Source organism: Anser brachyrhynchus, assembly GCF_964034855.1.
Source record: "Anser brachyrhynchus genome assembly, chromosome: 2".
NCBI lineage: Eukaryota > Metazoa > Chordata > Aves > Anseriformes > Anatidae > Anser > Anser brachyrhynchus.
In genome coordinates, this window is record NC_137695.1 from 3,424,023 (window position 1) to 3,450,117 (window position 26,095).

General features: G+C 40.3%; 1 protein-coding gene and 1 long non-coding RNA gene across 2 annotated transcripts in view; one reads left to right on the forward strand and one right to left on the reverse strand.

Moving 5' to 3' along the window:
- Nucleotides 1-26,095, forward strand: part of OBSCN (obscurin, cytoskeletal calmodulin and titin-interacting RhoGEF) — a gene marked incomplete at its 5' end in the record, with an annotated part of 184,638 nt that overhangs the window by 58,959 nt on the left and 99,584 nt on the right. Inside the window, 18 exons of the mRNA XM_080579536.1 lie at nt 276-542; nt 1,784-2,050; nt 3,637-3,903; nt 4,880-5,149; nt 5,925-6,191; nt 6,696-6,962; nt 7,829-8,101; nt 9,613-9,879; nt 12,347-12,613; nt 13,378-13,644; nt 14,221-14,484; nt 15,045-15,311; nt 15,683-15,946; nt 16,916-17,182; nt 18,218-18,484; nt 19,831-20,094; nt 20,837-21,103; nt 21,927-22,190. Of these exons, the coding sequence (XP_080435662.1) occupies nt 276-542; nt 1,784-2,050; nt 3,637-3,903; nt 4,880-5,149; nt 5,925-6,191; nt 6,696-6,962; nt 7,829-8,101; nt 9,613-9,879; nt 12,347-12,613; nt 13,378-13,644; nt 14,221-14,484; nt 15,045-15,311; nt 15,683-15,946; nt 16,916-17,182; nt 18,218-18,484; nt 19,831-20,094; nt 20,837-21,103; nt 21,927-22,190 (4,803 nt within the window). The remainder of the gene's footprint in view (nt 1-275; nt 543-1,783; nt 2,051-3,636; nt 3,904-4,879; nt 5,150-5,924; nt 6,192-6,695; nt 6,963-7,828; nt 8,102-9,612; nt 9,880-12,346; nt 12,614-13,377; nt 13,645-14,220; nt 14,485-15,044; nt 15,312-15,682; nt 15,947-16,915; nt 17,183-18,217; nt 18,485-19,830; nt 20,095-20,836; nt 21,104-21,926; nt 22,191-26,095) is intronic.
- LOC308189493 lies at nt 285-11,726 on the reverse strand. Its single transcript, XR_013946390.1, has 3 exons — nt 11,433-11,726; nt 10,061-10,151; nt 285-410 (listed from the first exon to the last, which is right to left on the reverse strand). It is a non-coding gene; the product is annotated as an uncharacterized lncRNA (long non-coding RNA).

A 26,095-nucleotide genomic window follows, 5' to 3' on the forward strand; every position in this document is an offset into this window, starting at 1 on the left:
AATTCAATAAGCACTGAACCAGAACTGGACCATGCATTTGGTGCAATATTATTGTACAGAAATGTAGTCACCAGTATCCCTTATAGATTATTGTACTGTTTTAGCCTCAAGGTAAATCAGGTCCATAACAGAAACCTGTAGCATCACCTGAGCAGCTCACAGAACTGTTATGAACATGAAATACATGAAATTAATTGGCATGAAATACAGAGTATAAACTTTCCTCTTCTTCACATTGCATTCATCCTTTCTTCTTTTCCAACCCTGTTTTGCAGATTACCATATACAGATCACCAGGAAGATGGAGGATAAGACAGCTTTGGAACGCCATTCTGTCATCCTGTCTTGTGACTTCAGGCCTTCTCCAAAGGTTGTGAAGTGGTTCAAGGGCCACACGCCCATCGAGCCCTCTGAAAAGTACAAGATCAAGCGGGAAAAGCATTCAGCAGAGCTCAAGATTCTGAAGGTGAAGCCTGAAGATGCTGGTGTGTACAAGTGCAGGGCAGGAAATGCGGAGACCGAAGCCACACTGACAGTTGAAGGTATGAGCAGTTTGCAGCAGGGAGGCTTGCCTGTTGCATATCTTTCCTGTTCAGTATTTCTCTCTAGATTTTTTATCTTTTTGAGGTCAAAATCTACAGTTCTCTTCTGCTAATTTAATATAAGCGTACCATTTTCACTGATCTATTTATATTATGCACTGTGCTGATATTCCAACATAATGAAATCCAGCATTTACCATCAAACAGAATATGTACATGGAAGGGCAGTGTCTGCGTAAGGTGCTGGGATTAGGCAGAAGTGTGTTTGTCTTTCTTAAGGCACATCATTTTCCCTTTTGCCCAAGGAACTGAACTCTTTGGAACTCTTTGATACTTTTAGCTAAAAATGTTTTCCTTGTGTTAAACTGCTATAGGCCTCTGATTTTTTGTGTACCTTTGTGGTTTTCATTTCCACTGACCGCTGTGTCAGCTTTTATCTTTAATATATCTGTTACTGGTGTTCTATCACATCCTGGTATAGCAGTACTGTTTAGCCAGTTCTTCCCCTCTGGTGAAACTGGAAGAGAAGTTGACCTCTGTGTCACTTTCAACAAGACTTGGAGGTAGGCTGCTGAATCATTTCCAGCAGTCCAGGAAGCAGCTTTTGGTAACAGTTTGGCCTTGCAGAGGTTCATCCAAATGACAAGATTTTTTAATTCTCCAAAACCCTCTTCGGAGTTAACCAGTCCTTGAGAAAAAGCACTTCATGTGTAGAGAAGCTTCAAAGACAAACTTCTGGTCAAGGACTGGAAAAGAAAATAATTCACTTCCTGTTGCTCCCTAAACCTTAGCAAATTGTTTTATCTCTGTAGTAGCTGTTTGTGGCCAAAACCCTTGTTTTCATATCATCTTCTTTGTGATTCTTCCCCTGGCAGTGAGTCAGGGATGATTTACACACTGTGTATGTGTGTGTGCAGTGACTAGAATACAGGGACTGGAGCTCTGAGGGGTATTTAGACATCACTGTAATGTTATTACCATTTCAGAAGAATTACTTATCTTTAAATAAAAGAAAAAGATTTATGTGTGAAAGGAGAATTGAGGGCTCTGGACAACATAATCTTTTGTAATGGATGCTCTTCTGTTGGACAAAGTGCAGAACTAAGTAAATGAAATGTGTTGGCCTGTGATGTTCAGGAGATCAGACTAAATCATTTAATAAACCCTGAACACTGTGAAATCTGTGTAACAGTACTAATATATAGCAACAGTGGTAATGGTACACCTTGTTTATCCAACAGCCCGCAACGTAGAAGTAATCAAACACCTGCAGGATGTGGAAATTGAAGAAGAGAGCTCTGCTGTCTTCTCCTGTGAGTTGTCCCATGATGACGAGGATGTGGAATGGTTCCTGAACGGCACCCTCCTTTACACCAACAATTTCAATGACATCAAGAATGTTGGCAACTGCTACATGCTGACGATGAAGCAGGTCAAGCCTGAAGATGCTGGCACAGTGACAATGAAGTCAGACAAGGTGTCAGAGACCGCGCATCTGAAGGTGATAGGTGGGTCTGATCATACTCTTCAAGAACTAAGAGATGTAAAGCAGCTATTATTTACCATATCCATGCAGCAATCCTCCTTCTAAGCCTCACCCCTCTAGGGGGATAAGTGTTCAGGTGCTTTCTTCTAGTTTAAGTTTCTACTGTAGCTGATGATTTTCTAAAAATTGTTTTGGTGTCCTGCCAAAAATTTCCATAGCTCTTTATCATTCTTTTACTTATCATAACTATAGTTTCAAGGGCAATTTCCTTTACTTGTTGCTCTCTTAAATAGGATGTAGTCTAAATACTGTTGTTTCTAAAGATTTTCTTTTTGACTGTAAGGAGCTGAGCTTCAGTGTACCTTCAAGGGTAGGGCACGCTTTTCAGTGTATCTATCATCAAGTTGGACTGATTCAAATGAGAAAAATAATGAAATTTGCTGCTGTCCTTAATGTTTTAAAGTTTGCTCACAGAACCAAATTGCTGTGGTTTAACGTTCTCATGCATCAGCTAGGCCATAGTAAGTTGCATGATATTATTTCAAGCATGCTAGAAACATGAGGTAAAGCTTCTATCAAAATTTAAAAATCATATTTTCTTTAGAAATACACCTGTTTCTAAAGGCATGCTCAGGTAACTTATAGGGATTTGTTGCCATAAATTAATTCCATCATGTATCTGCATTGTTCCAGGATGGAAGTGTCAGTGGGAAATGTTCTGAGACGTTCTCTCTGAAAGTCGGAGAGTCTAATATCCTACATATTCTTGTAGGAAATCAGAGACCATTCTTCATGTGTTTTGCCTCCTGGTCATCACTAATTTGCTTTTCCTAGAGCATCAGAAAAAATTAAATCTTTTACTCTACCTACTCAGAGAGTCTGAAGTATTTCCTCTTCCTCCTTTCTTTTATACCTGGTTAAAAAATTCCCCTGAATTTCTGCATGAAATATATTTTAAGATAAATAAAGGGAATCGATGTCCTTTAAAAGCAAGAGCAAAGATGTTCAGGAGAGTGTGCAGTATATCCTTTTATTTCTCCTGCCTACTGTATGAGTTCTGCTTCATACAAAGGCAATGCCAGCTCTCCAGCTTCGGAATAGCTACATCCCAATTATTTCCCTTCACATGTGTTTCTTGTAACCACCTGACCACTTTCCACTTGAGCACTGCTGCAAGAAGCAAGGAAATTCCCAGAGAACATTTTCTTCTTCTTCATGATGCATGCAAGGTTTTCCTTACTAGGCTATCTTGTTGAGCATCTTCTAAATATGAAGCTATTCCTTTGGCCTTCACTAAGGCCGCGCATGTCTGATTCAAGCCCTAGTCTCTGTGACTGCGTCTCCCTTGGGATCACCTCTGCCTGACAGATGACCCAACACAGACAAAAAAGGAGTCCATGCAATCTCAGAGAGAGACCAAAATTGCAGTGCTGTCCTGATTTCCATAAAACTCATTCATATCATGAGTGTTAAACTGCTTTAGGTTCTATATTGGTACCATCAGTTTTGGTAAGGGTTTTCTTAAGCCCTCTTTAAATATCTGGTAGTGACTGAAAATTTCTCAGCTTAAATTCCTGGTTAATTCCTGTTTTGCTTGTTAAACTTCAGAGAAGCCTGCTGTCTTCATGAAGTCCTTGGATGATGTTTTTGGTGAGGAGCGAGGCGTAATTAAACTGGAATGTGAAGTCTCCAAAGAGAAGGTCAAACCCGTTTGGAAAAAGGATGATGTGGTGCTCACTGCTGGCAACAAGTATGAGCAGATACAGTCCGGGAAGACTCTGTGTCTCCTTATCCATGACCTTGAAAAGACAGATGCAGGTTTATACACCTGTGATATTGGCACTGATGTTGCCAAGTCAAAGGTCAGCATTCAGGGTAAGTACTGTTGACAATTGCCAGTAAAGGGGTGCTGAAAATACATGTGGGTTGGTCCCTACATCTCACACCTATCCCCTCATGGACATAAATTGCCTCCACTATAAAACAGTGTTACTGGAATTTACCACAGTGATTTCTGAACAGTTCTTGCTCTTTGTTGTAAGTATACCTTGTGTTTCCATGAAAATCTCTGGATGTGTCAGGAATGTACTGGCAATGTTTTCTTTCTGAACATTCCTAAAGTGGAGAAACCCTCCCAGAAGAGCAGCTGATTTCTCAAAACAAAACAGTGCAATAAAAAATCACACCCCAAAGCAAAACACACACACATACCAAAAGAAAAAAAGGGAGGGGGGGGCAAGAAAAGAAAAAAGCAGCTTGTTTCACATGGCTCAGCTCGTATTTCAGTCTGCTGTGGGAACACAAAAGCAGTTCAATGTTGTCTGCTGAAGAAGACAGCTGTCCAATCTGTTCTCTAATCCTTGTGGCTTCTTGAAGGAAGGAGGAGTGTTCGTGGTTTTTGAACTGTCATTGGTAACGAAACAAGTTTTGAATTTCAGTATGATTTGAACACCTAAAGGAGTAGGATGGTAACAAATACACAAATAAAAACATTCCATTTCTCATCATGGGCAAAAACCTTTGTCTCATACAATATCCCAGAGTATTTCCGTCTGTTAGCTTTTCCTCATTACATCTTCACTCTGCTTCATGGAATGAGCTGTTCTCCATGCAGTCCTTCCAGAGCAAAGCCAGGAGATTCACATGTCCCTTTTGCTATAGCTTTCTGGTAATTCTGACTGGATAATGTCTGAGGAATTCTTTACATGTCAAATACATCAGTAAGGAATGCAGTAGCTTCCTGCAAATCCTGCAGATAAACCAGTCTGATGAGCTAAAAATGTCAGTACTACTTCTCATGTCAATCGTAAATGCTTTTTCTTCTTATATTAACCTACATTTTGTCTTCCAGAACTGAACATTGGCATTACCAAACGGCTGAAGAACACTGAAATCCAGGAGGGAGAAGACTGTATGTTTGAGTGCATTTTGTCCCATGAAAGCATTGATGACTTCAACTGGACACTGAATGGGAGCAAAGTGGAAAGTGGAGGGCGATTTAAAGCCTTTAACATGGGTCGGAAGTATACTCTGAGTATCAAAAGTGCGATTCCTGATGATAGTGGGGAAGTCATTTTCACTGCCCGTGGTCTAATCTCCAAGGCCTCTCTGGTTGTGAAAGGTAATGAGACCAGAGAGATTCTGGGGGTTGATATCTTCTACTCTCTTCTCATAAAGTGTCCCAGTAAACCATGAGGGCAAAATTGTGATATGGTTAAAGTGAATAGCAGCCCTCTTTATGAGCCTTGAAGCACTGAGAATTTCCCTTAAAAGCAAGTAAAAGGGTGATTTTTTTTTACAGATATGTGAGAATTGCAGAATACACTGAGTGGTGTTGGAAATGGCTAGTTCCACTTCTCACTCTGGCTAGTTCTATTAGCAGTAGATCAAGAATGATCTGTTCAAATAACTGTAGGTGCAAATATCCTGTAAGTCTAAGCTGAAGGGATGGCCTTCGTGCCATCTAATTGTATGTGGTGGTTTTACCCAGCTGGGCAGCTAAACCCCACCACAACCACTCTCTTTCTCCCCCTCCTCAGAAGAAGAGGGGGAGAAGAATGTCTGTATTTAGAGAGAGACACCCCACCCTAAGTGTAAGCCTGCAGTAACTTCAGTGACAACAAAATGATGGCCTCTGAAAAGGATGCTGTCAAGATGAGTCCTAAATTCCTGTAAGTGATCATTGCTATTCACTGAGAGCCTGTAACTTCAATTAATGTGCACTAAAGAACAAGATTAGATTGCTTTTGTCTCCCCCTTCCCCATCATAACCTGAATTATTCATGGGAAAACAAGAAAACTTGTTGGATATTTGAATTTGAAAAAAACACCCTAATCTTACTGCATTTCTCATCGTGTTTTTTATCTGGAACTCATTTATTTTTGTTTTCCCTCAGAAAAACCTACAGAGGTTACAAAACAACTGGAGGATAAAACAGCAGCAGCGGGGCAGGACATCAGCCTGAGCTGCGAATTGTCAAAGCCCGATGTGAGCATCAGGTGGTACAAGGATGGCAAAGCAATCCGAAAAAGCCAGAAGTATGACTTGCACCAAGAGGGAACACGGGCCATCCTGATCATCCATGACTCCACAGTCAAGGACAGTGGGGAGTACACCTGTGAGACAGAAGTCTCTAAAACGAAAGCCAGGATCACAGTGCAGGGTCAGTTGAAACACACACAGGGGCTGGCACTTACAAAAGTTGGGTTAAATATCAGCAACCTGTGGGAGGTGTTCTTCTGTTTTCTCAAGCAGGGTCAACTATTGGTTTTCAAAAAATATCATGGATTAAAGTCTTTTTTTAAACAAAATCTGGAGACTGCATAATCTTCTGTGTTACTTAAAGAGCCAATCTATATTGGTAATTTGAATTAGTCTTTTTTGAATATGGGTGATTAAAACTATGCACAGTCTACCAGATGAGATCTCACCAGTAACTGTACAATGGCCTTAAACTTTCTAGATATCTTCTGGAAATATTTTACCTGGTATGTCCTATGTTGAGGGGTAGACTTGGTGATGATCTTAGACCCTTTCCATCTCTGCATGCCGTGATTCTGTAAGTGGGGGCAGAAGAGCAGAGGAGATTTAAGATGCCTCTGTATGCTCTGGACTTGTTGGGGTAACAAATATCTCTCTCTCCTCCTTCCCCTTTTTTTCCTTCCAGAGAAACCTAATTACTTTGTCAAGGAACTTTCAGATCTGAAAGTTGATGAAAGTGGAATTGCAGTTTTTACGTGCCAGAGTGAGAAAGCTGCATCCTCTGTGGTCTGGAGGAAAGGCATAGCTGAACTCAGGGCTAGCAAGAAATATGAGATCACACAGAAAGGACAAGTCCTGCAGCTGACCATAAATAATTTGGAGAAAAGTGACAGTGACACGTATACTTGCGACATTGGTGATGCTCAGTCCAGAGCCAAGCTAGTCGTGCAAGGTATGCATGAGAGGAATAAGACTGTTCGTCCTGTTTTTCCAACAGCAAACGTTATTTTGGTTGAATTTGTACATTTATGGCAAATCTCTGGGACTGCAGCTGTCTGGCCTGATTAGAGGCTCTGTGCATGACAGGTGCAGGAGGCCAAGTGCCCCAAAAGGGAAGGCTGTATGAACTAGAGCAGTGTTGTTGGGTGGCTACATGTCCAGATGTCTAAGTGCTGCCATCCATGCACAGGCAGATCTATTTCTCATCATATGGATAGCAGATTTGATTTCTGGTTCTGATACTTGATATAGATAGACTGCACAGGCCATGTGGACAAAAATCTAGCAACTTGGAACTGGACATGCAGAACAATTTGTTGATTTGAAGCGTTTACATCTGGAGCACCTTAGGAATGATTTAAAAACCATAATGCTGATGTGAGGAGGAGCTGGTGAACCTGAATTTAGTGTGAGGTTTCTAACTTTTCCGACTTTTATGAGTTAAAAATAGTTCTCTGTCAAAAAGCTCAAGATAAAAGTAAAGTTCCCTGATGCTGCATTCCAGGTAGTTCTGTTAGGAGAAACTTCATAACATTGGATTTGCATTGTGCTGGCTACTTGTTCTGCTATATGTGTTCTGGTATTTTGAAGCTGTCTTCATCCTATTTTGGTGTGTGTCCTGTATATATTATCTTCCTGTGAATAATTTTTGTGTTCAGTTACAGGGGAGTTATGTTTCAGTCTTCTGTATCATGAATGTATTTCCTTCTTGAAATACTCATGTGGGAAATCCATAACCATAATCCATAAGTTTTCCATAACAATTTTCATGCTAGGAGTGGAAGATTCCAGTAATTGATGTATCTGTGTTCCTTTCAGGCCAGAAAGTGCTAATAACAGAAGACCTGGAAGATGTCACTGTGTTAGAAGGAGAATCTGCCATGTTCAAATGCAGAATCTCTCCTGTAGACTATAGCAAAGTGCAGTGGTTTTTGGATAAAACCCCACTTCATACCAATGAACTTAATGACATCCAGTCTCAGCCTGATGGATATCACTTGCTAACACTGAAAAAGCTCTCACTGAAGGACTCGGGGGTCATTACATTTGAAGCTGGTGATAAGAAAACATCTGCCAGTTTGGTTGTTAAAGGTAATTCAAGCATAAAAACTGCAGGAGAGAAGAGAATGCATAAAAATATCTACAGGATAATGTGGACAGGTGAAAAACGGCAACAAATTTGGCCCCTGCATATGCATATCTGTATATGTTCAAGAATATCATTAACTGTATGATGAAGCTAGGGGTGGAGAATTAACACTTTGCTGTCAGTGTATTTATTGGACCTTAGATGGGAATGTTATACTGTAATGATGGTACATTGGATATCTTGTCCAGTTTTCCTTCAGCCAAGCTGGTAGGGTGGCAACGTGATGATGAGTGAGAAGAAATAGATTAGTTCCAGGAAAAAAAAAAAAGAAAAAAGAACAATCGATATGTTTTTAATTTATGTTTCATTGTTTGAAAGGCAACATTAGGTGTGTTGTCTGCTCTTCATTGTTGACAATGTTTTCTCCAGAAAAGTTGAACTAGACCAAAACTTCAATGTTAGTCTACTTTTATAGTGAGGGAATAAGATGAATGCCGGGCAACCTAAGAGTGTAGGTTTAAAGAAATGTTGTTTCCTTATGGGAAATATAAATATTTGTCTTTATACAGAGATCTAAAACAGTCTCTGCTGTGTCAGATAGTATTCTCATTCTTTTTGGAATCATCATGTTTCTTGCAAGGATTTTTTTTTTTTAATTTGAAAATTTTCTCCAGTTGGCAATTTTTTCCATGCCACAAAAGTGCATTAGATTTTTCTGAAATCAAATGAAAGATCTTATTTCCAAAAGGCTGACTCCCTTTGGTAACACCAATATGTGATGCTGTAGTGCTGACGAGAACAGTTTTTGGTTTTCTGATGAGTTGGATTTTTTGTGTATTAAAAAAAACATGAAAAAGCCAGAAGTTCAGAGGGGTAAGATCTACCATGGCTGTTGCTATCCAGCTTCTATAAGCCATGTAGAGAGATGAGCACTTCCAGAGAACAGTTCATCTCCTCTCTCCTAATGACATATTTTGGAAGTAAATATCTGGTCCTCGGAGGAGCATATCATCTTCCACTGATAATAGAAACATTCTGTATGACCAGTCTAGGATATCTGCCTGGTTTTTAGATGACCTCATACCGATGAGGTGAGCCCTGCTCTATATAACTGGATTTGGGAAATCTGTATTGCACCTCACTTCATCTAGAATTAACTTTCAATGTTCAGTTAGAAGGTTCAAACTGATAAACCCACTTAGAGAAGTGTTTATGAATAGTACCTCCATCTTGCCTATATTTAATGAGACATGAGAGCTGTTATTTTTGTTCTTCTACAGGCATTTCCTTCTCAGTTTCTTCCAGATGGCATTAGGTATTCACTAAACCACATTTTATGGCATGACTGATGCCTTCCTGAGGGCTTTGTAGTCCTGCACACCAAATTATTCATTACTAACCCTGATCTGTAGTTTTGACACAAGTGATCTTGGATGTAAGTCTTACAGATTGCTTGTGATCTGAAAATCTGCACCTCTTCTGAAAATCTCAGACCATTTTTATGTGATTCTAGAAAAGCCCTGCATCTTCACAAAGGAGCTGGTTGATACTGAAGTCACTGAGGGAGAGGATGTGATTCTCCACTGTGAAATCTCCAAATCAGACAGCCCTGTAAAGTGGTGCAAAGATGGGAAGAGCCTTAGGAATTCTTCTAAGTATAACATCAGCCGGTCGGGATTTGAAGCCAAGCTGGTCATTCACAGGGCAGAAGAAAGAGACAGTGGCAGATATGAGTGTGAGGCTGGAGCAGCTAAAAGTAGTGCGGTTATTACTGTCAAGGGTAAGAACATTTGGAGTGATGGTTTGGGTCCTACCTTGTTCTATATGCTATGTACGTGAAGCTATACTGAAAAGGAACCTCGTGTCTTTGCACCACAGTGCAGAAAAGGTTCTAATTGAGTCATCCAGGGCAGCATCCAGAGAGGTGGCAGAATGTGAGACAGGAAAATGCTTCCTCTTACCTGATTTGGGTTCTGTGGAATGTGTCTCATCTTTCTAGAGCAGTCAGCAGTGGGTCAGCAGAGAACAGTCTCTGTAGAATATCCACCCAGCCTAAGAGATAATCCAGAGAAAAAATTAGTCGCCTTCTGTAGCTGTCTCCTATGCTGTCTCTCTCCAAGAAGAAATCAATGCACCCACAATTGTCTAGATAATTGCTTTAGGCAGCTAAATTTTTGAGAGTAGCACATCCGAAGCATTTATTCCAAAGAACATTATCTGGCAGGAGGTGACAACTGAAGGGTTGTATTGTCTGAGCTGCAACAAATCAATGTTATTTTCTTAGACACATGAGATTTTAGTGTATTTCCTGAGCATTTTAGGAAAGCACCAAGTATATTAGGCAGAGCAGTGGGTATGAGCTGGGTCAGAACTAGGTTCACCTGCTATTCACGTTACAAACCCTCCCATCATAATTTCTCCAGCCTCTTGTGAGTCACTTCCCCAGCCTGAGGAGGAGCTCAGTTCCTGAGAGCAAGTCTGCCCATTCACACAAGCAGGTTTCAGCAGGCTGTTGATGCTTAGCCTCACCAGTGGGTATCCTGCATGCAGTTATTCCCAACATGCTCTGGAAGGGCTGATCAGAAGCTGCATCCAGATTAGGGAAGTCAGTGCAAACAAAAAGGCTTTGGGTCATTGGAATAGTCAACCTGAACCTCAGAGCACGATGAGGGAAGGCAAACTGCTCAGCCAGAGCACAGAGAAACAAACCAGTTTAAGGCTGAGGTCTGCTGTGCAAGGAAAGAGAACAACTGGATGATGGTGATAGCTGGTGGTTACTGGTCCAGATTTGTTATAACTTTCCTTAGCACCAATATGCTTTCCCAATACCCATTACACACAAAGGAAGGACCTGTGTTGACTCCAGTATGACCTGGATATTACCTGTGATGTAGTGGAATTTTTCTGTTAAATAAAAAATAAACAAACATTTATAAGGAGTGTTACAGAACTGCCCCATTTCTCCCTTCACCCAGTAGGGTGTGGATGGATGTAGGATTTGAAAACGGATTCAGATCACTAGTAGATGCAGAGGAATCAAGTCATAAGGATGTCTACAACAAATTATACTGTTGTAACATTCCTTTACCTAATAAGTCACATCAGAATAGCAGAATGCAAAAATAGCAGAAAAATTCAATATTCATGTGACACTGTGAGTATCCACAAAGTAGAGGTGAAAAGAGAACAGAAGAATGGGCTGTAAGTTTTCAACAGCCACAGGACAAACACACCATGAATTGGTAGCTGACCTCCATATTCATAAGAACACTTTATTAGACCTTTTTTCCTCCCTCCTCTTCCCCAGGAAGTGCTATCTCTACAGTAGCTCACCTTAAAGTCTTGAGTCCCAGACTGTGATAGAGCCTGCACAGGAATCTCCCCAGGGGCCCTTTTGTGTCCGGCATGTCCTGTGTTTTTTCTGTGCTGTTTTTAAGTCTGCATTCATGTCTGATGAAAATCAGTCTTGGTTTCTTATAATAAGAAATCAATAATGCTAGTCATGATAAAAGGTGCCTTGTCATTTCTTTGTGTTTTCTGTGTTTACGTACGAGGTGACCTCGGTTAGAGTTTACATTTTTTGTGCCAGTGATTGAGCTTTGACCACCAGTCTGTGATGTATTTCGGTGTCTGCCATCCCTGACTGACTTCTTGCACCACAAAGAGCGTGGCTAAGTTGCACTGCTGGGACTGGCTTCTGTTTGTATATTCTGTGCCTTGCACCACGGATCTGGCTGTCATCCCAGAATGGCACAGGGGAGCTGAAGAATTTCCCCTCACAGCTAGGCCCTTGCAGTGCCCCTGCATTACACTACATAATTTTGGTGTTCCCTTTACCACTGAGGGGATGGGAGAGGAAAATTCAAATAACTGAGTGTCTGGCCATTGCTAAAGATCTTTTAAGACTGAAATTGCGCACTAATTCCCAAAGTACTGAAACAGTACTTTTATGTCACTAATAGTATTGGCAGCATCTGCTGCTGTTGTTAATAACAATAATAATAATAACCATGTCTTTAAATAGTACAAATAATGGTTAAAAGATAAAAAGAATACAGTTCTGAATATTTTTGAGACTTCTCTGTAGAGTTCTGGCAGCCAGATGTGATTTGTAAGAATCTGTTCCCTTTGTTTGCTAGTGTATTTTCATTCCTGTGGTTTTCTACCTGAACAAAAAAATGTCTGAAACTAAAAAGTGATTTCCAAGCTTGTGTGATTCCTTTAACACGTGCAATGTTCTTTTCCAGAAATACCAGTTCTCTTCAAGCAAGAGCTTCAAAACGAAGAAGCTAAAGAAGGAAAACAAGTCAAACTGACCTGTGAGCTCAGCAAACCTGATACCCCAGTGAAATGGATGAAAGGAGACACTGTTCTTTATGCCAGTGAGAAGTATGAATTTAAGCAGCATGGCACTGTGGCAGAGCTCATTATTCGAGATGTCAAATCGATAGATTCTGGGGACTATACCTGTACTGCTGGAGAACTGAAGACCACTGCTCAGGTGAAAGTAAATGGTAGGCAAGGTTGGATGCACTGCAGCACTTTCTTAATGCATTGCTTTATAGATTTTCTACAAAACAAACAAAACCACAGCACTTCTTTTTGTAGGAGTATCATCTACAAATTCATGCTTAAAATTTAATGGCAATATTGCATACTTGTAAGCACCTGTACATACTTCATTCATGTAATTTTATGTTATGCATCTGGGAGCTTAAATCTGTAACTTCCCACTGAGCCTGAAATAAGTGCAGGCGGTTTGTTTCCTATACCCTTTGTGCCAGAGTTCCTGACCTGTTAGCTATTTTACACGGTTGTGATTAAGACTGCAGTTAGATTTTGAGACTAGCAGCATGACAGCACAGGGAGAACGTGAAAACATAACATGTAAGAGCAGACAGGAATGCACAGCAGTCAGGTCTAGTCCCTAGCAAATTGCAGGTGGCCAACTGATTAATGTTTAGATTCCCAAAGTCCCCCAGACATCCTTTTTAAAGGCTCTCAGATGCCATCAGTCCTCCCCAATGCCACTAAACAAACAGCTTTAGTAAAAAAGAGTGAGAGCCTCCAAAAGCAGTATATGCTGGAGAAGAAAGCAAGAGATTTAGGGCATAGGTACTGTATCAGAGACCTGCAAAAGCAGGGAATTCGTTGGACTAGAAGTCTAGGACTGCTCTGCTTTTTTGAAAAAGGACTCTTTCTAGGGGTGACAGCTATCATAGGGTATTTGTACAGCGAGACAACAGGGCTTGTCTTGATCCCTGGTTCTGTATTCTAGCTGTGCCTGTCCTTTTTAAACAAACCCTGGAGAACAAGGAAATGGAAGAGGGGAAATCTGTCTCTTTGCGCTGTGAACTCACAAAAGCTGATGCCACTGTGGTGTGGAAGAAGGGAGAAGCCACACTCCAGGCAAGTGCCAAATATGAAATGAAGCAGAAGGGAACAGTGGCAGAGCTGGTGATTCATAATGCAGAGCCAGAAGATGCGGGAAGATACACCTGTGACACTGGAGACCAGCAGACCACAGCCCAAGTCAAAATCCATGGTAGGAATAAGACACCTGCTTGTGACCATTTGTTATTGTTCTTGCCATGGTCCTGCACATTTACAGTGAGTGTTCAGAAAAAAAAAGGGACCAGTACAAATGAATGGCAGCCCTGGCTGGGTCCATTATGTTATCTGTTTTCTAGGACAATAACTTCATACTAAAACATAACAATCGAATGTCCTTGACCTGATATCAAGGTATCTTTTCTTGCCTCTGAAATAACCATTCTGCTTTCTTCTTGAGACAGAGGCACTTGCTTGAGCTCTAAGGTAAGAAGAGCCTCAGCCACGTGCTTCGTGAAAGAATATGCAGTTCTGTTCTGTACTTACTGAGCAAGTTTTCCATGTATTTGTGACCAACAGCATTTGGGCAGCAGAAAAGTAATTATTTTTATATTTTAATTATTGGAAAATAATTCTTTTTTCCCCAAAACTCATGGTATGCTATTGTAAGTGCAAGTAGAGTCCTGGAGGTGCAGGTAAGTCAAGGTTCATTAGCTGTGCTGAGAGAATTTGTTTCAGTCTTTTAAGTCCCATATGGGGTAAAGTAAAATGAGAATGCTTCATTCCTCAGCTGTCTCTGCACTCATCGAAGAAGAACTTAAGAGCCTAGAGGCTCTGGAAGGTGGGACAGCCACCCTGCGCTGCCAGCTGAGCAGAGAGGCCCCCGTGGAGTGGAGGAAGGGGCACACTGTTCTCAGGCCAAGTAACAAGTACAGGATGAGACAAGAGGGCACAGTGGCTGAGCTGCTGATCCATGATGTGGACACAAAGGATGCTGGAGACTATACATGTGTAGTGGGAAGCCAAAAAACCACAGCAGCCTTATCAGTGAATGGTAAAAAGTCAGAAATAACCCATGAAACTCTGGAACGTTTCTGTCCATCCCTTCCCTCCTCCTTTCTGTACATTCTCTTTCAACACCTACCTTTATGTCCTGTATCTACTTTTGTCATCTTTCCATTTTTTCATGTTGCTGTGTCACTCCTTTCCCAAATCCCTGTCCATGATCTGTTTTCATTATGCCCAATATTGCATGTGTTTGTTATAATGTCTTCTCAGAGACCCTTCTCCAGAGAAGGGTGCTGACATGCATGTATGTTTTCCTGAATTAGTATGGGAAAAGATTCATTGGGATTTTCTGTTGAGGAGGGTTCATTACTTTTAATGATGAGGATGAGTTTGTCCTTTGTATGTGGGATCGAGATCAAATCGGAGACTTTGATTTCCACAGAAACAGTTGGTAGAGAGTGGTTTTTACCAGCCACAAAAAAGGCAGGGTGTAATTATAGATAAGGGTATGAGGATAAGTATTTGATCATTCACAATTCAGCCTCTGACCAGAGGTGCTGGGCAGGGCCTCGGGTTGCGATCCCTTGTTCATTCTGCGTCTCTCAGCCCTGCCAGTCCGTTTCAAAAAAGAGCTGAAGAATGAGGAAGCCACAGAGAGTGGAACGGCCACGCTGCAGTGCGAGCTGAGCAAGGCAGGCAGCTCGGTCGAGTGGAGGAAGGACGGAAAGGTGCTGATGCCAAATGGCAAATACAAAATGAGACGGGAAGGCCGCTTTGCTGAGCTGGTAATCCAAGACCTGGACTTGACCGATGCCGGGAATTACACCTGTGTGTGTGAAGACCAGAAGACTACAGCTACTTTGAAAGTGAATGGTAAACATTCTGCACATGTTTCTCATTAAGCCCCAAATTTAGTGTGTCTGACAGCGTTTGCTGGTTGTCTGAAGCTTGGTCAGTGTGATTTCGAGGAAGTTTTATGGTAGCTCTGTGGAGCCAGAGTCACCCTGTTAGAGAATATTCCCTTGTGCTTTTTTAGCTTTGAGACATCTCAGCAATGTTCTATATTGTTTTCTCCATTTTTTTTTCTCTCTGCTCCAGGAGATCTTCCTCCCCCTTACAACTGTAACCACCTAGTAGTAGTACGTTTGATTAAATGCGTATGCTGTAGTCCAGTAATTCACAGAAAAGCCCAGATCATTTTGTTATATTTCTGATTCCATCTCTGTTGGTATTGCATCCTTCAGCCTTGCCTATCCTCTTCCAAGAAGAAATGGTGAACAAGGAAGCTACAGAGGGTGAGGCAGTTGCTTTGCACTGTAAACTGAGCAAATCGGCTCCCATTGAGTGGAGAAAGGGGAATAAGGTCCTCAAACCAAGTGAAAAATACAAAATAGAGCAGGAAGGCCCCTTTGCAGAGCTGATCATCCGGGATTTGGATTTGACAGACGCTGGTGATTACAGCTGTGTGTGTGGAGATCAACAGACTACGGCCACTTTGACAATAAATGGTAAAAAGAAATTTTTGGCACACACCTCAAGTAAACCTGCATAATTCTGAACTGTTCCTCTTTTTCTCCTGTTACATCTGATCTCTGTATACTTTCCATTTCCGTCCCTTGCTGATTTTTTCCCTCTTTTTCTCCTCTGTCTCTCTCTCTCTGCACACCACTCCCACACCCTTCACCTGATCCCCTCTTGATGTGCTATTTTTCTTCCTCTGTACTATGTTTAAATGACAAGTGAAGTACAAGTCCCAGCTCAACACAATCTACAAGTCCCGTGTACCTTCTGTTTAAAAATTTTCCCATAGGGATTGTCCTAAAAGTGAGATTAATATTTTCTTTCATTACTTAAACTGCTACACCCATTACTGCTAAGTGGAAAAAGTTTTCAAAAACATGCAATGCTACATAAGGATTCTTACTGAAAAAATACTCTTTATTATGCTCCTGCTGTTCCCAGGCCTTTTACATTTTTATTTTTTTTTATACCAATTTTGTTTTAATTATCCCAGAACATATCCTGTATGTCTGCGGAAAGCCAACAGCATGTTTGCAAGTGTTTTACTTAAGGAGTTACATTTATAAAAATACAGACAGGGCCATGATACAAGCCCTTCTGTAGAGCTGGTCCTTTGCTCCAGGGTAACAAAATGCTCTGGGCGTCATACTGACGTATGACCTCTAATTTTATCCCTTTAATTTTATGATGCATAAAAGGGTAAATGACTTGTCAAGTTTATAGAGAAACAAGACTGCTTTCAAAACAAATTTTAAAGTGAGAGGACAAAAAAAAAAAAAAAGGCAAATTAAAATCTCTTGTGAATTGTTAGAGATGGAACGCAATCCTGGAGTGTGAAGAAGGTTTTGTGACTTTAGTGACGTGCAGGTTCAGGGAGACAAGGGACGAGAGCCAGTAGGTCATGGGTCAGACTTTCTCAGCTTTGATGCTGTGTCTGTATTCCATTTACTCTGCAGTCCTACCCACTCTTTTCACCAAAGAACTGAAAGATGCAGAAGCTACAGAAGGTAAAAGTGTCTCTCTGCGCTGTGAGCTGAACAAGGCTGCTGCTAATGTGGAGTGGAAAAAGGGATTCAAGACCCTCAAATCAAGTGACAAGTATAAAATGAAACGAGAAGGTGTCGTTGCTGAGCTTATAATCCAAAATCTAGACACGACGGATGCTGGAAATTATTCCTGCGTGTGTGGAGACCAGCAGACTATGGCAGTTCTAACAGTACATGGTAAAACTAACAAAACAAGACACATACTAAAATTAACTATCTTGTTTTCTCTGTCTGTTTGGGCAGACACCTAGTTACCCCCTTTCCTACTGCCAGGCCCATACCCAGAGCCCACTGATGTCAATGAAGTGTTCCTATTGGTGTCAGCATGGCTGGTGTGCATGGCACAGGAGGGGTGTCAAAATACAAGCTCTGAGAAAAGATAGGCAACCAGGATGGCTGCTACCATTTTAGTGAGAGTCGATCATTTTGGTTCTCCTTTATCAGACTTCCTCTTATGCTCAAGCCCATTAAAACGGACTATGACTTAGTGGTGTTAAGGTTTCATCACATTCAGAAAGGTTGGCTAATTCCCTAGAATCTTATTCCCATACTCTATTCCTAGGACAACAAGGTGCTTTTATATATACAGGCCAGTTGTCATTGTATTCAGTTACTCTACTGTGTAAAGTGGAGTACTTCTAAGTACTTTCTAAGTGATGATCAGGCTCATTGCAAACCTTGATTTTTACTGCAACTGACATATTTGAAAGAATATTTCAGTTGAAGTGAAAATGCTTGTTTTCCCATCATGTATTGAAATGAACAATTTCATTTCAAACTGACATTTAGAATAAAACTTCGGTGTTTCATTTTTTAGTGTAGAATGTCTTCTCATTTACTTAAGTTTGTGAAAACATAGTAAATATCCTCCTTTCATTATGCTTTAAAACTTCATATGAGAAAACCCAATTTTTTTCAGAAATTTCAAATTAGCTTTTTTCTTTGAAATTTCACAGGAAAAAAAAGGGTTTTCTACTTCTGTTGGTTTGTGACTCTGAGTACATGTAAAAAAATCTCTATGAATTACTGGAAGCACTGAATCTTTTCGCAGTTATTTCATTCCTCACACTTTTTCATAGAAACTATTGACAATTTATGTTCTTGTGTTGATAAACCAATTCAAGATAAGAAGGAAAAGGAAAATTAAACATCGGTGTTTAATTTTAACTCTTTGGAGCGTTACGTCTCACTGCTCATATTGCTGTCTCTCAGCTTTGCCTGCGTTTTTCAAAGAAGGTTTGAAAAACAGAGAAGCCACAGATGGTGCAACGGCCACACTGCACTGCGAGCTGAGCAAGGTCGGGGTCCCAGTGGAGTGGAAAAAGGGGGACAAGACACTCAAACCAAGTGATAAGTATAGGATGAGACAAGAAGAAACCTCTGCAGAGCTGTTGATCCGAGATCTGGAGGTAGAAGATACCGGAGAATATACTTGTGTGTGTGGAGACCAGAAGACCTCAGCTGTCCTGACAGTCCATGGTAAAAAACAAACAAACAAAACATTCTCCTCTATGATAGCAGCATTTCAGAGATCCCCCTTTTCTCTGGCAGATCTCTTTCTCACCCGTGTTGATGTTTTCATTCTGCAGCCTTTTCTTGGTTTGCTGGCTGCCTTTATTTCATCCTGTCTCCCACTGGTTGTCAGTTTGACACTGATGGCCTTATGGCAGCATAGAGTTGTGAGAGTTTCTTACCCTAGACCTTTCTGCAGGTTGTTAGTGTGAAAAGGCAGCTGTATGTAAGGCCAAAAGTGTCCAGGGCTCTAGCAAATAGCTTGTTCTCAGAAGGATTGTCCCTTGTGTCTCACTGGTGTCAGTGGATTGGAGGAATGTTCATTAAGGGTGCTGAGCTTGGTTAGCAAGAGATTTTTGTTCTCTGTTTGGGAGAGAAAGACCATCCTTTTTTGCAGGACAATGATACATTGTGCTGGTGAAATGGCACTTTCAAAAAACAAACAAATGAACAAAAATCACCAACAACAAGCTATTACTCTGAAGGTCCTGATTTAGAGAGAAGTTAGGCAAAATATAATCCTGTTTCTGCCATGGTGAATAGTGAAAACCTTTGGTTACACCTCTGGCAGCAGCAGCTGACATACAGTTCCAGTAACTGAAAGGAATGTTTTTATTTGAGGTATATCTTAAGGATGAGGTGCTGGAGACAAACTCTCTTCTCTCAGATTTCTCAGCACACTTTTACATGCTTTTAGCTCTTCTTTCTGCCAGTCAAAGGTACTTCTGCTCTTGCCTTCCTCTGAGCTGGCACTTTCTTCCTTGTGCAAGTCACTTCCTTTTTGCTATGGTGACACACCACAAGGCAACTTGCAGAGTGCTGCTGAAAAAAACACCTGTATTCCTCATATTAGAGCCTTTATGCCCTTGAAAATTATGGCTTAAAGGTGCACCTAAAATTACATAACTGTTTTTTTCTGAACAAGAAACATCAGTTAAGGTGTTAGGAAAGTCGTTTCATGTAAAGATCTCCAGCTAGCAGTGCTAGCATCAAGGGCTATGACTTTCAATCAGAATTCAAGTCATTAATGTTCAAGATAGATGAATTTGGACTGAAATGGATAGAGAGGACCACTGGAATCAGCAGGGAAATGGCAAGTGTACTGCATAATTTAATTTTAGAAGTGGGTTATTGTGGCAATTATCCTTGTGAGACCCTGCAATAGTTTTCTAGTTAGTGCAAGATGACTGCTTACAGAGACTGTATGTTTTGTTTTCCTGTGATGGTGAAGGACAAGCCTCAGGATCTAGTCCTAGGTTCCTCAAGGTCCAGTCAATGGTTTTGATGTACTCTGTTTATATTACGTTCCTTAGCTTTGCCTACACTGTTCAAAAAAGAGCTCGCCAATATGGAAGCCACAGAAAGCGGGACAGCTGTTCTGCAGTGTGAGCTAACCAAATCCACTCCGGTGGAGTGGAAGAAAGGGCAAGAGGTGCTCAAGCCTAGTGACAAATACAAAATGAGGCTGAAGGATACCATTGCTGAGCTGACTATCCATAACCTGGAGGAACAAGATGCGGGAGATTACACGTGTGTGTGCGGAGAGAAGACAACTAGTGCATCCCTGACCGTGCATGGTAAAATACATAAATTTAATAGGGATTTTTTGTCATCTGGGCACTCATGTAGGATCACAAATGAGTCTTGATTCCATGTATTACTTTAAATTTTTATGATAGCTGTGTAAACCACTTTAAATATCTTTTACTGAAAGTCTGTCTCTTGGGAATGATAAATGGCATCACAGTCTTTTCTGTCCCTGTTCTATCATGTTAATCGAGTTTGGAAGCAGATAATGATGACCTTGGTCATAAATAGCACTTTCAGTATTTCCTTTAATTGATTTCTAGGCATATCACTGGGATTTCACTTCTTTTTCTTGAATAGAATTGGAAGGTGCTCTGTTATGATAACAACTGAGAAAGATAGGTGAGAAAGATGCATTGCAGCCTGGAATTCTAATTAACATAGCATTCCTTTTGATTGTTCATCTGATCTTAAGACAGAGCTGTGCAAGCTCATGTAAGGCTTGGGGCCAGCTTTCTGTTGTTTATATCTTAAAATGCCTTTAAAACATACATCCCAGTACTGAAGTCATAGTTCTGCAATCCTGATTTCCAGTTCAGTTTATACATGCTGAAAGGAGTATGTCACAAAGAATAAGGCAGGGAAGCCCCTAAAATTGTTGTTGTCTGTCTCTTGGGTGCTATATATTTTAATCACAACTTTTAGAGATTAAAGGGTTTTAATCCAATGGAGCGGACAAGATGCATTATTTCCTCACTTTTAAAGTGCTCTCTCTTCACCTGTGATCTTCAGCCCTTCCTCCGCATTTTAAAAAAGAATTGAAGAACATGGAAGCCACAGAAAATGGTACAGTCACTTTGTGCTGTGAACTGAACAAGCCTGCAGCTTCTGTGGAATGGAGGAAAGGAGACAGAGTCCTAGAGCCAAATGACAAGTTCTCCATAAGATGTGAGGGCACAATTGCTGAGCTGATGATCCGTGACTTAGAGCTGACAGATGCTGGAGATTACACATGCTGTTACGGAGATCAGAAAACTACAGCTGCCGTAAAAGTGAATGGTAAAAATCTCATATAACTAATTAAGTAGATTATTTCCGACCAGCTGTTTCTTAAAAACATGCTAGGATCAGCCTAGAAATTGCAGCCGTATTTCTGAATTTAGCTACGTATGGTTGGACATGGACATAAAGTCCTGAATGCACTGGTCAATACCAGGCAAAGGTCAGATGTTTCTTGCAAAAATTTCAATTATTCATCTAGGTTCCAAGTCACTTCTTTGATGCTCATGTGCAGCAGTAGTTGCTAAAGAAGGAAAGTCATATTAGTCAGATGTTGGTTGATAAGATATTACAATCCCAAAGCTGACAGTATTAGAATTTGGTGATGAGTTATTTTTCATAGTTTTCAATGTGGTGTTAAACATTCTTTGAGAATAACTTCACTGTCAAGTTCTGCTAGATCATTATCTGAGGATAAATCTCATGGAAAATTGAGATTGATGCTTCAGATATAGTTTCATTTATGAACTTTTTCGGTAATGATTTGCGTTGTAATAGATCTTAGACACTGCAGTTAGGCTTTGTTTTCCATTGTGCTAGCAGTACTCAAAGTAAGGCAGGACTCAGTCTTGCAGAGTCTGAAGAAATGGACTAGTATGTTTCTCCATTTCATGCCACAGACCACGTCACAGTAAAAAACTCTGCCTTATGAAAAAGGTGTTCTCCAACTTTCCAGAGTCACCATCATATTTTTCTCAAAGTGATTATCAATTCCAGTTTGATTAGGGAAGGTTTTACTTGTCCCATGTGGTCCACGGACCAGATAAGTAGTCACTTGGATAGCTACTATGATCATACATTCTCTTCATTTTGAACTCCTCAGCCTTGCCTGCACACTTCAAGGAAGAGATGAAGAATGAGGAAGCCACAGAAGGTGGAACAGCCACACTACAATGTGAGCTATCTAGGGCTGCCTCTGTGGAGTGGAAAAAGAAACACAAAGTACTCAAATCAAGTGAAAAATATACTATGAGACAGGAAGGTACCACAGCACAACTACTGATCCATGCTTTAGAAGTCAAGGACGCTGGGGAGTATACCTGTGTGTGTGGAGACGAGAAGACTACTGCAGCATTGACAGTGCACGGTAAAAGAAAAACAAAAACACACAAACACAGAAATTAGAAATTATACTTTTGTGTGGTGTTTCTCCTGTCTTCCTCTGGGAGCCTAAGTACTGACTCACAATGAGTTCTTTCTCTAATCTTGACGTCATTAATTCTGTCTGTAATGCGTTTATTTATTTATTTTCATTTATTGTGATTTTTATCTAATTCTAACTAGAATTCTAGTTCCATGGATTATACTAACACTTTCCCTGTTTTCCTCTCCCTGCTCTTTTTGGTGCATGGCTGTATTGCTTTGTACCACACCGAAGGCTGAAGGATTCCACATGCTTGCATTTTTTGTTCCGGTTTACATACTTCTGACTTGGACCTAGGGAGATGGAGTAGCAGGCACACTTGTACTTGTTAAAACAGAGTGATCTTAGATTTCAAGTTACATTAGGATTTGACAGATTATTATGAATAGTGCAAAAAAAAAAAAAGATTCAATTCAACTTTTTTATATAGCTGTAACTAAAAGTCATGTAGATTTGTATTCTGATATTGCAGAATACTCAGCATTATGAAGTGTGAGAGTGCTTCACAGTCCTCAGTCAAATTCATCTGTAAACTTTCTTTGGAAGAAAGGAGAACTTTATTTCCACAAGTAATGTAGGACAGTAGGAAGCAGTTTCAACCATGTTTCTCACCTGGAAAATCAGTATGAGTCATTTTCTTTGCTTCAGTGCCCAGACTTTTTCACCGTGATATTTACCTGTAACGCAAGGATGGGTTTAATCTTGCACTTCCAATTTAGCTGTGGAAAACAGAATTGGAAAGAACATCTACAGGTCATATAGTCCATCCTTAAGCCCCACGTCATCATCCCTATCTAGTCTGCACTTGAAAACTCTAATGGTAAAGAATCTGCAGTTCCCCTCGGTACTCATTCTACTGCCTAGCTGTCATTACTGCTAGAAAGGTCTTTCTAATGCCAACAAAAATCTTTCTTGAGCTGGCTTATATCCTTACTTCTTTTCCCATGTCCCGTGGACAGGGAGAAATATTATTTTCTCTCTGTGACTTTACAGATTTGAAATTTTTTATCATGTCTCCTCCTGTATTTTCTTTTCTGGACTAAGTAACTTCATTCCTTTCACTCTTTCTTCATAGGTCATGTTTTCTAGACTTCGGCTCATCTTTATTACTTTCTGGACCATCTTCAGTTAATCCACATCTTTCTAGAAGTGTGATGGCCAAAAGTGGACTAAAGTGCTCCATCTGAGGCTTTCCAGACTGGAGCAGGATGGAAGGACTTCATGTATCTTGCATATGACACTCCATTTTATACATCCTATTATGATGATTGCTTTATTCACATCAGAATTGCATTTCTTGATTTGTGTTTGCGCTGTGATCTCTTGTAGCCTCAAACCTCTCTCTGGAGATCTGCTGCCTATTGTTCTCTATCCTGTGTTGGTGTGGCTGATTGCTCCTAAATACAGTATTTTGTGCCTGCTCTTGCTGGATTGCAGCCTATTTTTTTCACCACTGCTTCATCAAGATCTTAATCCTAATCCTGTTTAACAAACTGCTTTCAGTTTCTCTCCTTTCCCATCTTGAGATCACCTGCCAAATTATTAAAAGTACTCTGCATTTCATTGTCCGAGTCACTAAAGAAAATGCTGAATGCTACTGGGCTCCAGAGTATTGAAGTACTCTGCTCAACTCATTCTTTCATTGTGACTGTAAATCCTAGTTGCTTTTTTTGACAGGTTTTCAAATTGATAGTGCTTCCTTCCTAGAATTATTTCAGGATAAGAGCTTTAATAAAATTTAAGAGCTTAAGAGCTTTATAAAATCAAGGTGTACAGCATATCCTGTTTCGATCAGTGAAATTTACTAATTTAACTAAAGAAAAATTACGCTGGTCCACTCCTTCATGAAGAGAATAGCTCTTGGCAAATCCGAGTGTATTGCTACAATATTTTTTTCAGAGAATTAAAGTTAAGCTAAAATGTCCATTATTCTTTGGATCCTCTCTCTGCTTCTCCCTGTCCCGTCTTTTTTCAAGACAAGCACTGTGGGTGAAATTCAGCTCAATGAGTAAAACTGGTGAGTATTCCTAAATTCCTGTTGTTGTCAGTGGAGATCTAGTCAACTCAGTCAGTGGAAGCCAGGGAGACAACCAGTTTACCTTGTAGCAGATGTTTACTGATAGATAGATGGATAGCAGATAGATCCACTGGCTCCACTGAGTTTGTCTGGATCTGTCCGGGGAGCTTAGACTCTTGGTTTACATTGTGAGAATTAAGTGCCTGTATTTCAGTCTGTGAGACATTTTCCATCTCTGAATTTCTAATTTTCTGTACTTCTGGAATATCTCCCATTCTCTTGGATTTCTCCAGTGCAACTGTTTATGTCTGATATTGGTTCAGCTTGTTCCTTAAGTATTTCAGGACACGTCATCACACCAAGGTGCTTTTTAGAATATCAAGTTTATTTAAATGTTCTCTAATCTGTTTTTTTCCTTATCCCAGTCAGAGTTTCTATTATTTTCTTCGCTATCATTAACCTTTAATATTAAAAAAGAAAAAGGAGGTAAACACTTCAGTTTTCTCTGTGTCACCAAGTATCAATTTACATTCCTGAAAGAGAGGTATACCAACTTGTTTCTTGTTGTTTTTCTTCCTTCTAATCTACTTACAGAATATCATTGTATTATTTCTGTTTCTTTCTAGTACAAACTGGCCAGATTTTCTGGGATTTGCATGATAATATTTTGATAAAACCAAGTGCTACAAGGCAAGCAGAGAATACCAGCCAGTTGCTGGATACAACTACACAGAATGTGCATCTGTGTCTGGAGACATTTGATATCAGCATCATTTTGCAGATTACCTTTCAGCCCTTCTTTCATATCAGTATCTTTGTCCATGAGGTGCCAGAGCCCAGGAACGGGGAACTACCCTTGACCCTCTTGAGACATGCAGGGAACCTGACCTTTCTGATTTTGCCTCTATATTCTGTAGTATTTCTTTCACAGTGATCTAAACCACCCATATTTTACAGCTCTCCTGAGTTTCAGGACATTGAAGAATTAACAATTTAGACAGGCTGTCCCTGATGGTCCTTGTAGTCGCATAATCTGTGTAATTATGCCCTTAATATTGTTTTTTTTTTTTTTCAAGAAGCTTTTTGCTCTCTTAAACCTTGTCTTTATATTTGCCTCTACTTGGTCATAATTAACAATTCTTAAATTATTGAAGCTTGCCTTCTTCTTTCCCACATAATTTCCCTTTTCTTTGCTCCATCATTGCCTGTCCTAAAATCCACGAGCTCCCCTGCTTCATATTGGTGGCTGCCCCATTATCCTCCACATCTGTATTCCCAAATATTTATTTCTTGATGGTTGGAGTCAGGACTTGGAGATCCTTCTCTTCGTTTCTTTCATATATATATTCTTCATCTAAAAGTGGTCCCCACCCCTTTCCAAAGACTTAACAGACATCGTCCCATCCTACTACTTCCACAGTACATTTTACCACCACAGAGCCATCCAATCTTATCCTTTAAATGATTCCATTCTTTGTTCCAAAAGAGGTGGGTGTTATGATATTCCTGAACCTCCTGGTGTGATGATCTTACAGAATATATTCACAGTGGAGGCATCCTACTTCTTTTTCCTTTCTATTGTTACCCAAGACCTTTCTATATGTCTGTGATTTTGCCCTTCAGCCTCATTCTAACTTTCAAGCTAAGTCTGTAGGCATCCTTAATGTATAAACCTTTTCATTTTTTCCTTTAGCTTTTTTTTTTTTTCTGATGGTATAACCTCCTATATCGATCTTCCAGGCTGAATTATACTAAGGAAGTTATAGTTTTGGCCATACATGAAGTCTTCCCATTCCTGCTGTTTGTGGCTGTGATACAAATTGGTATCTTC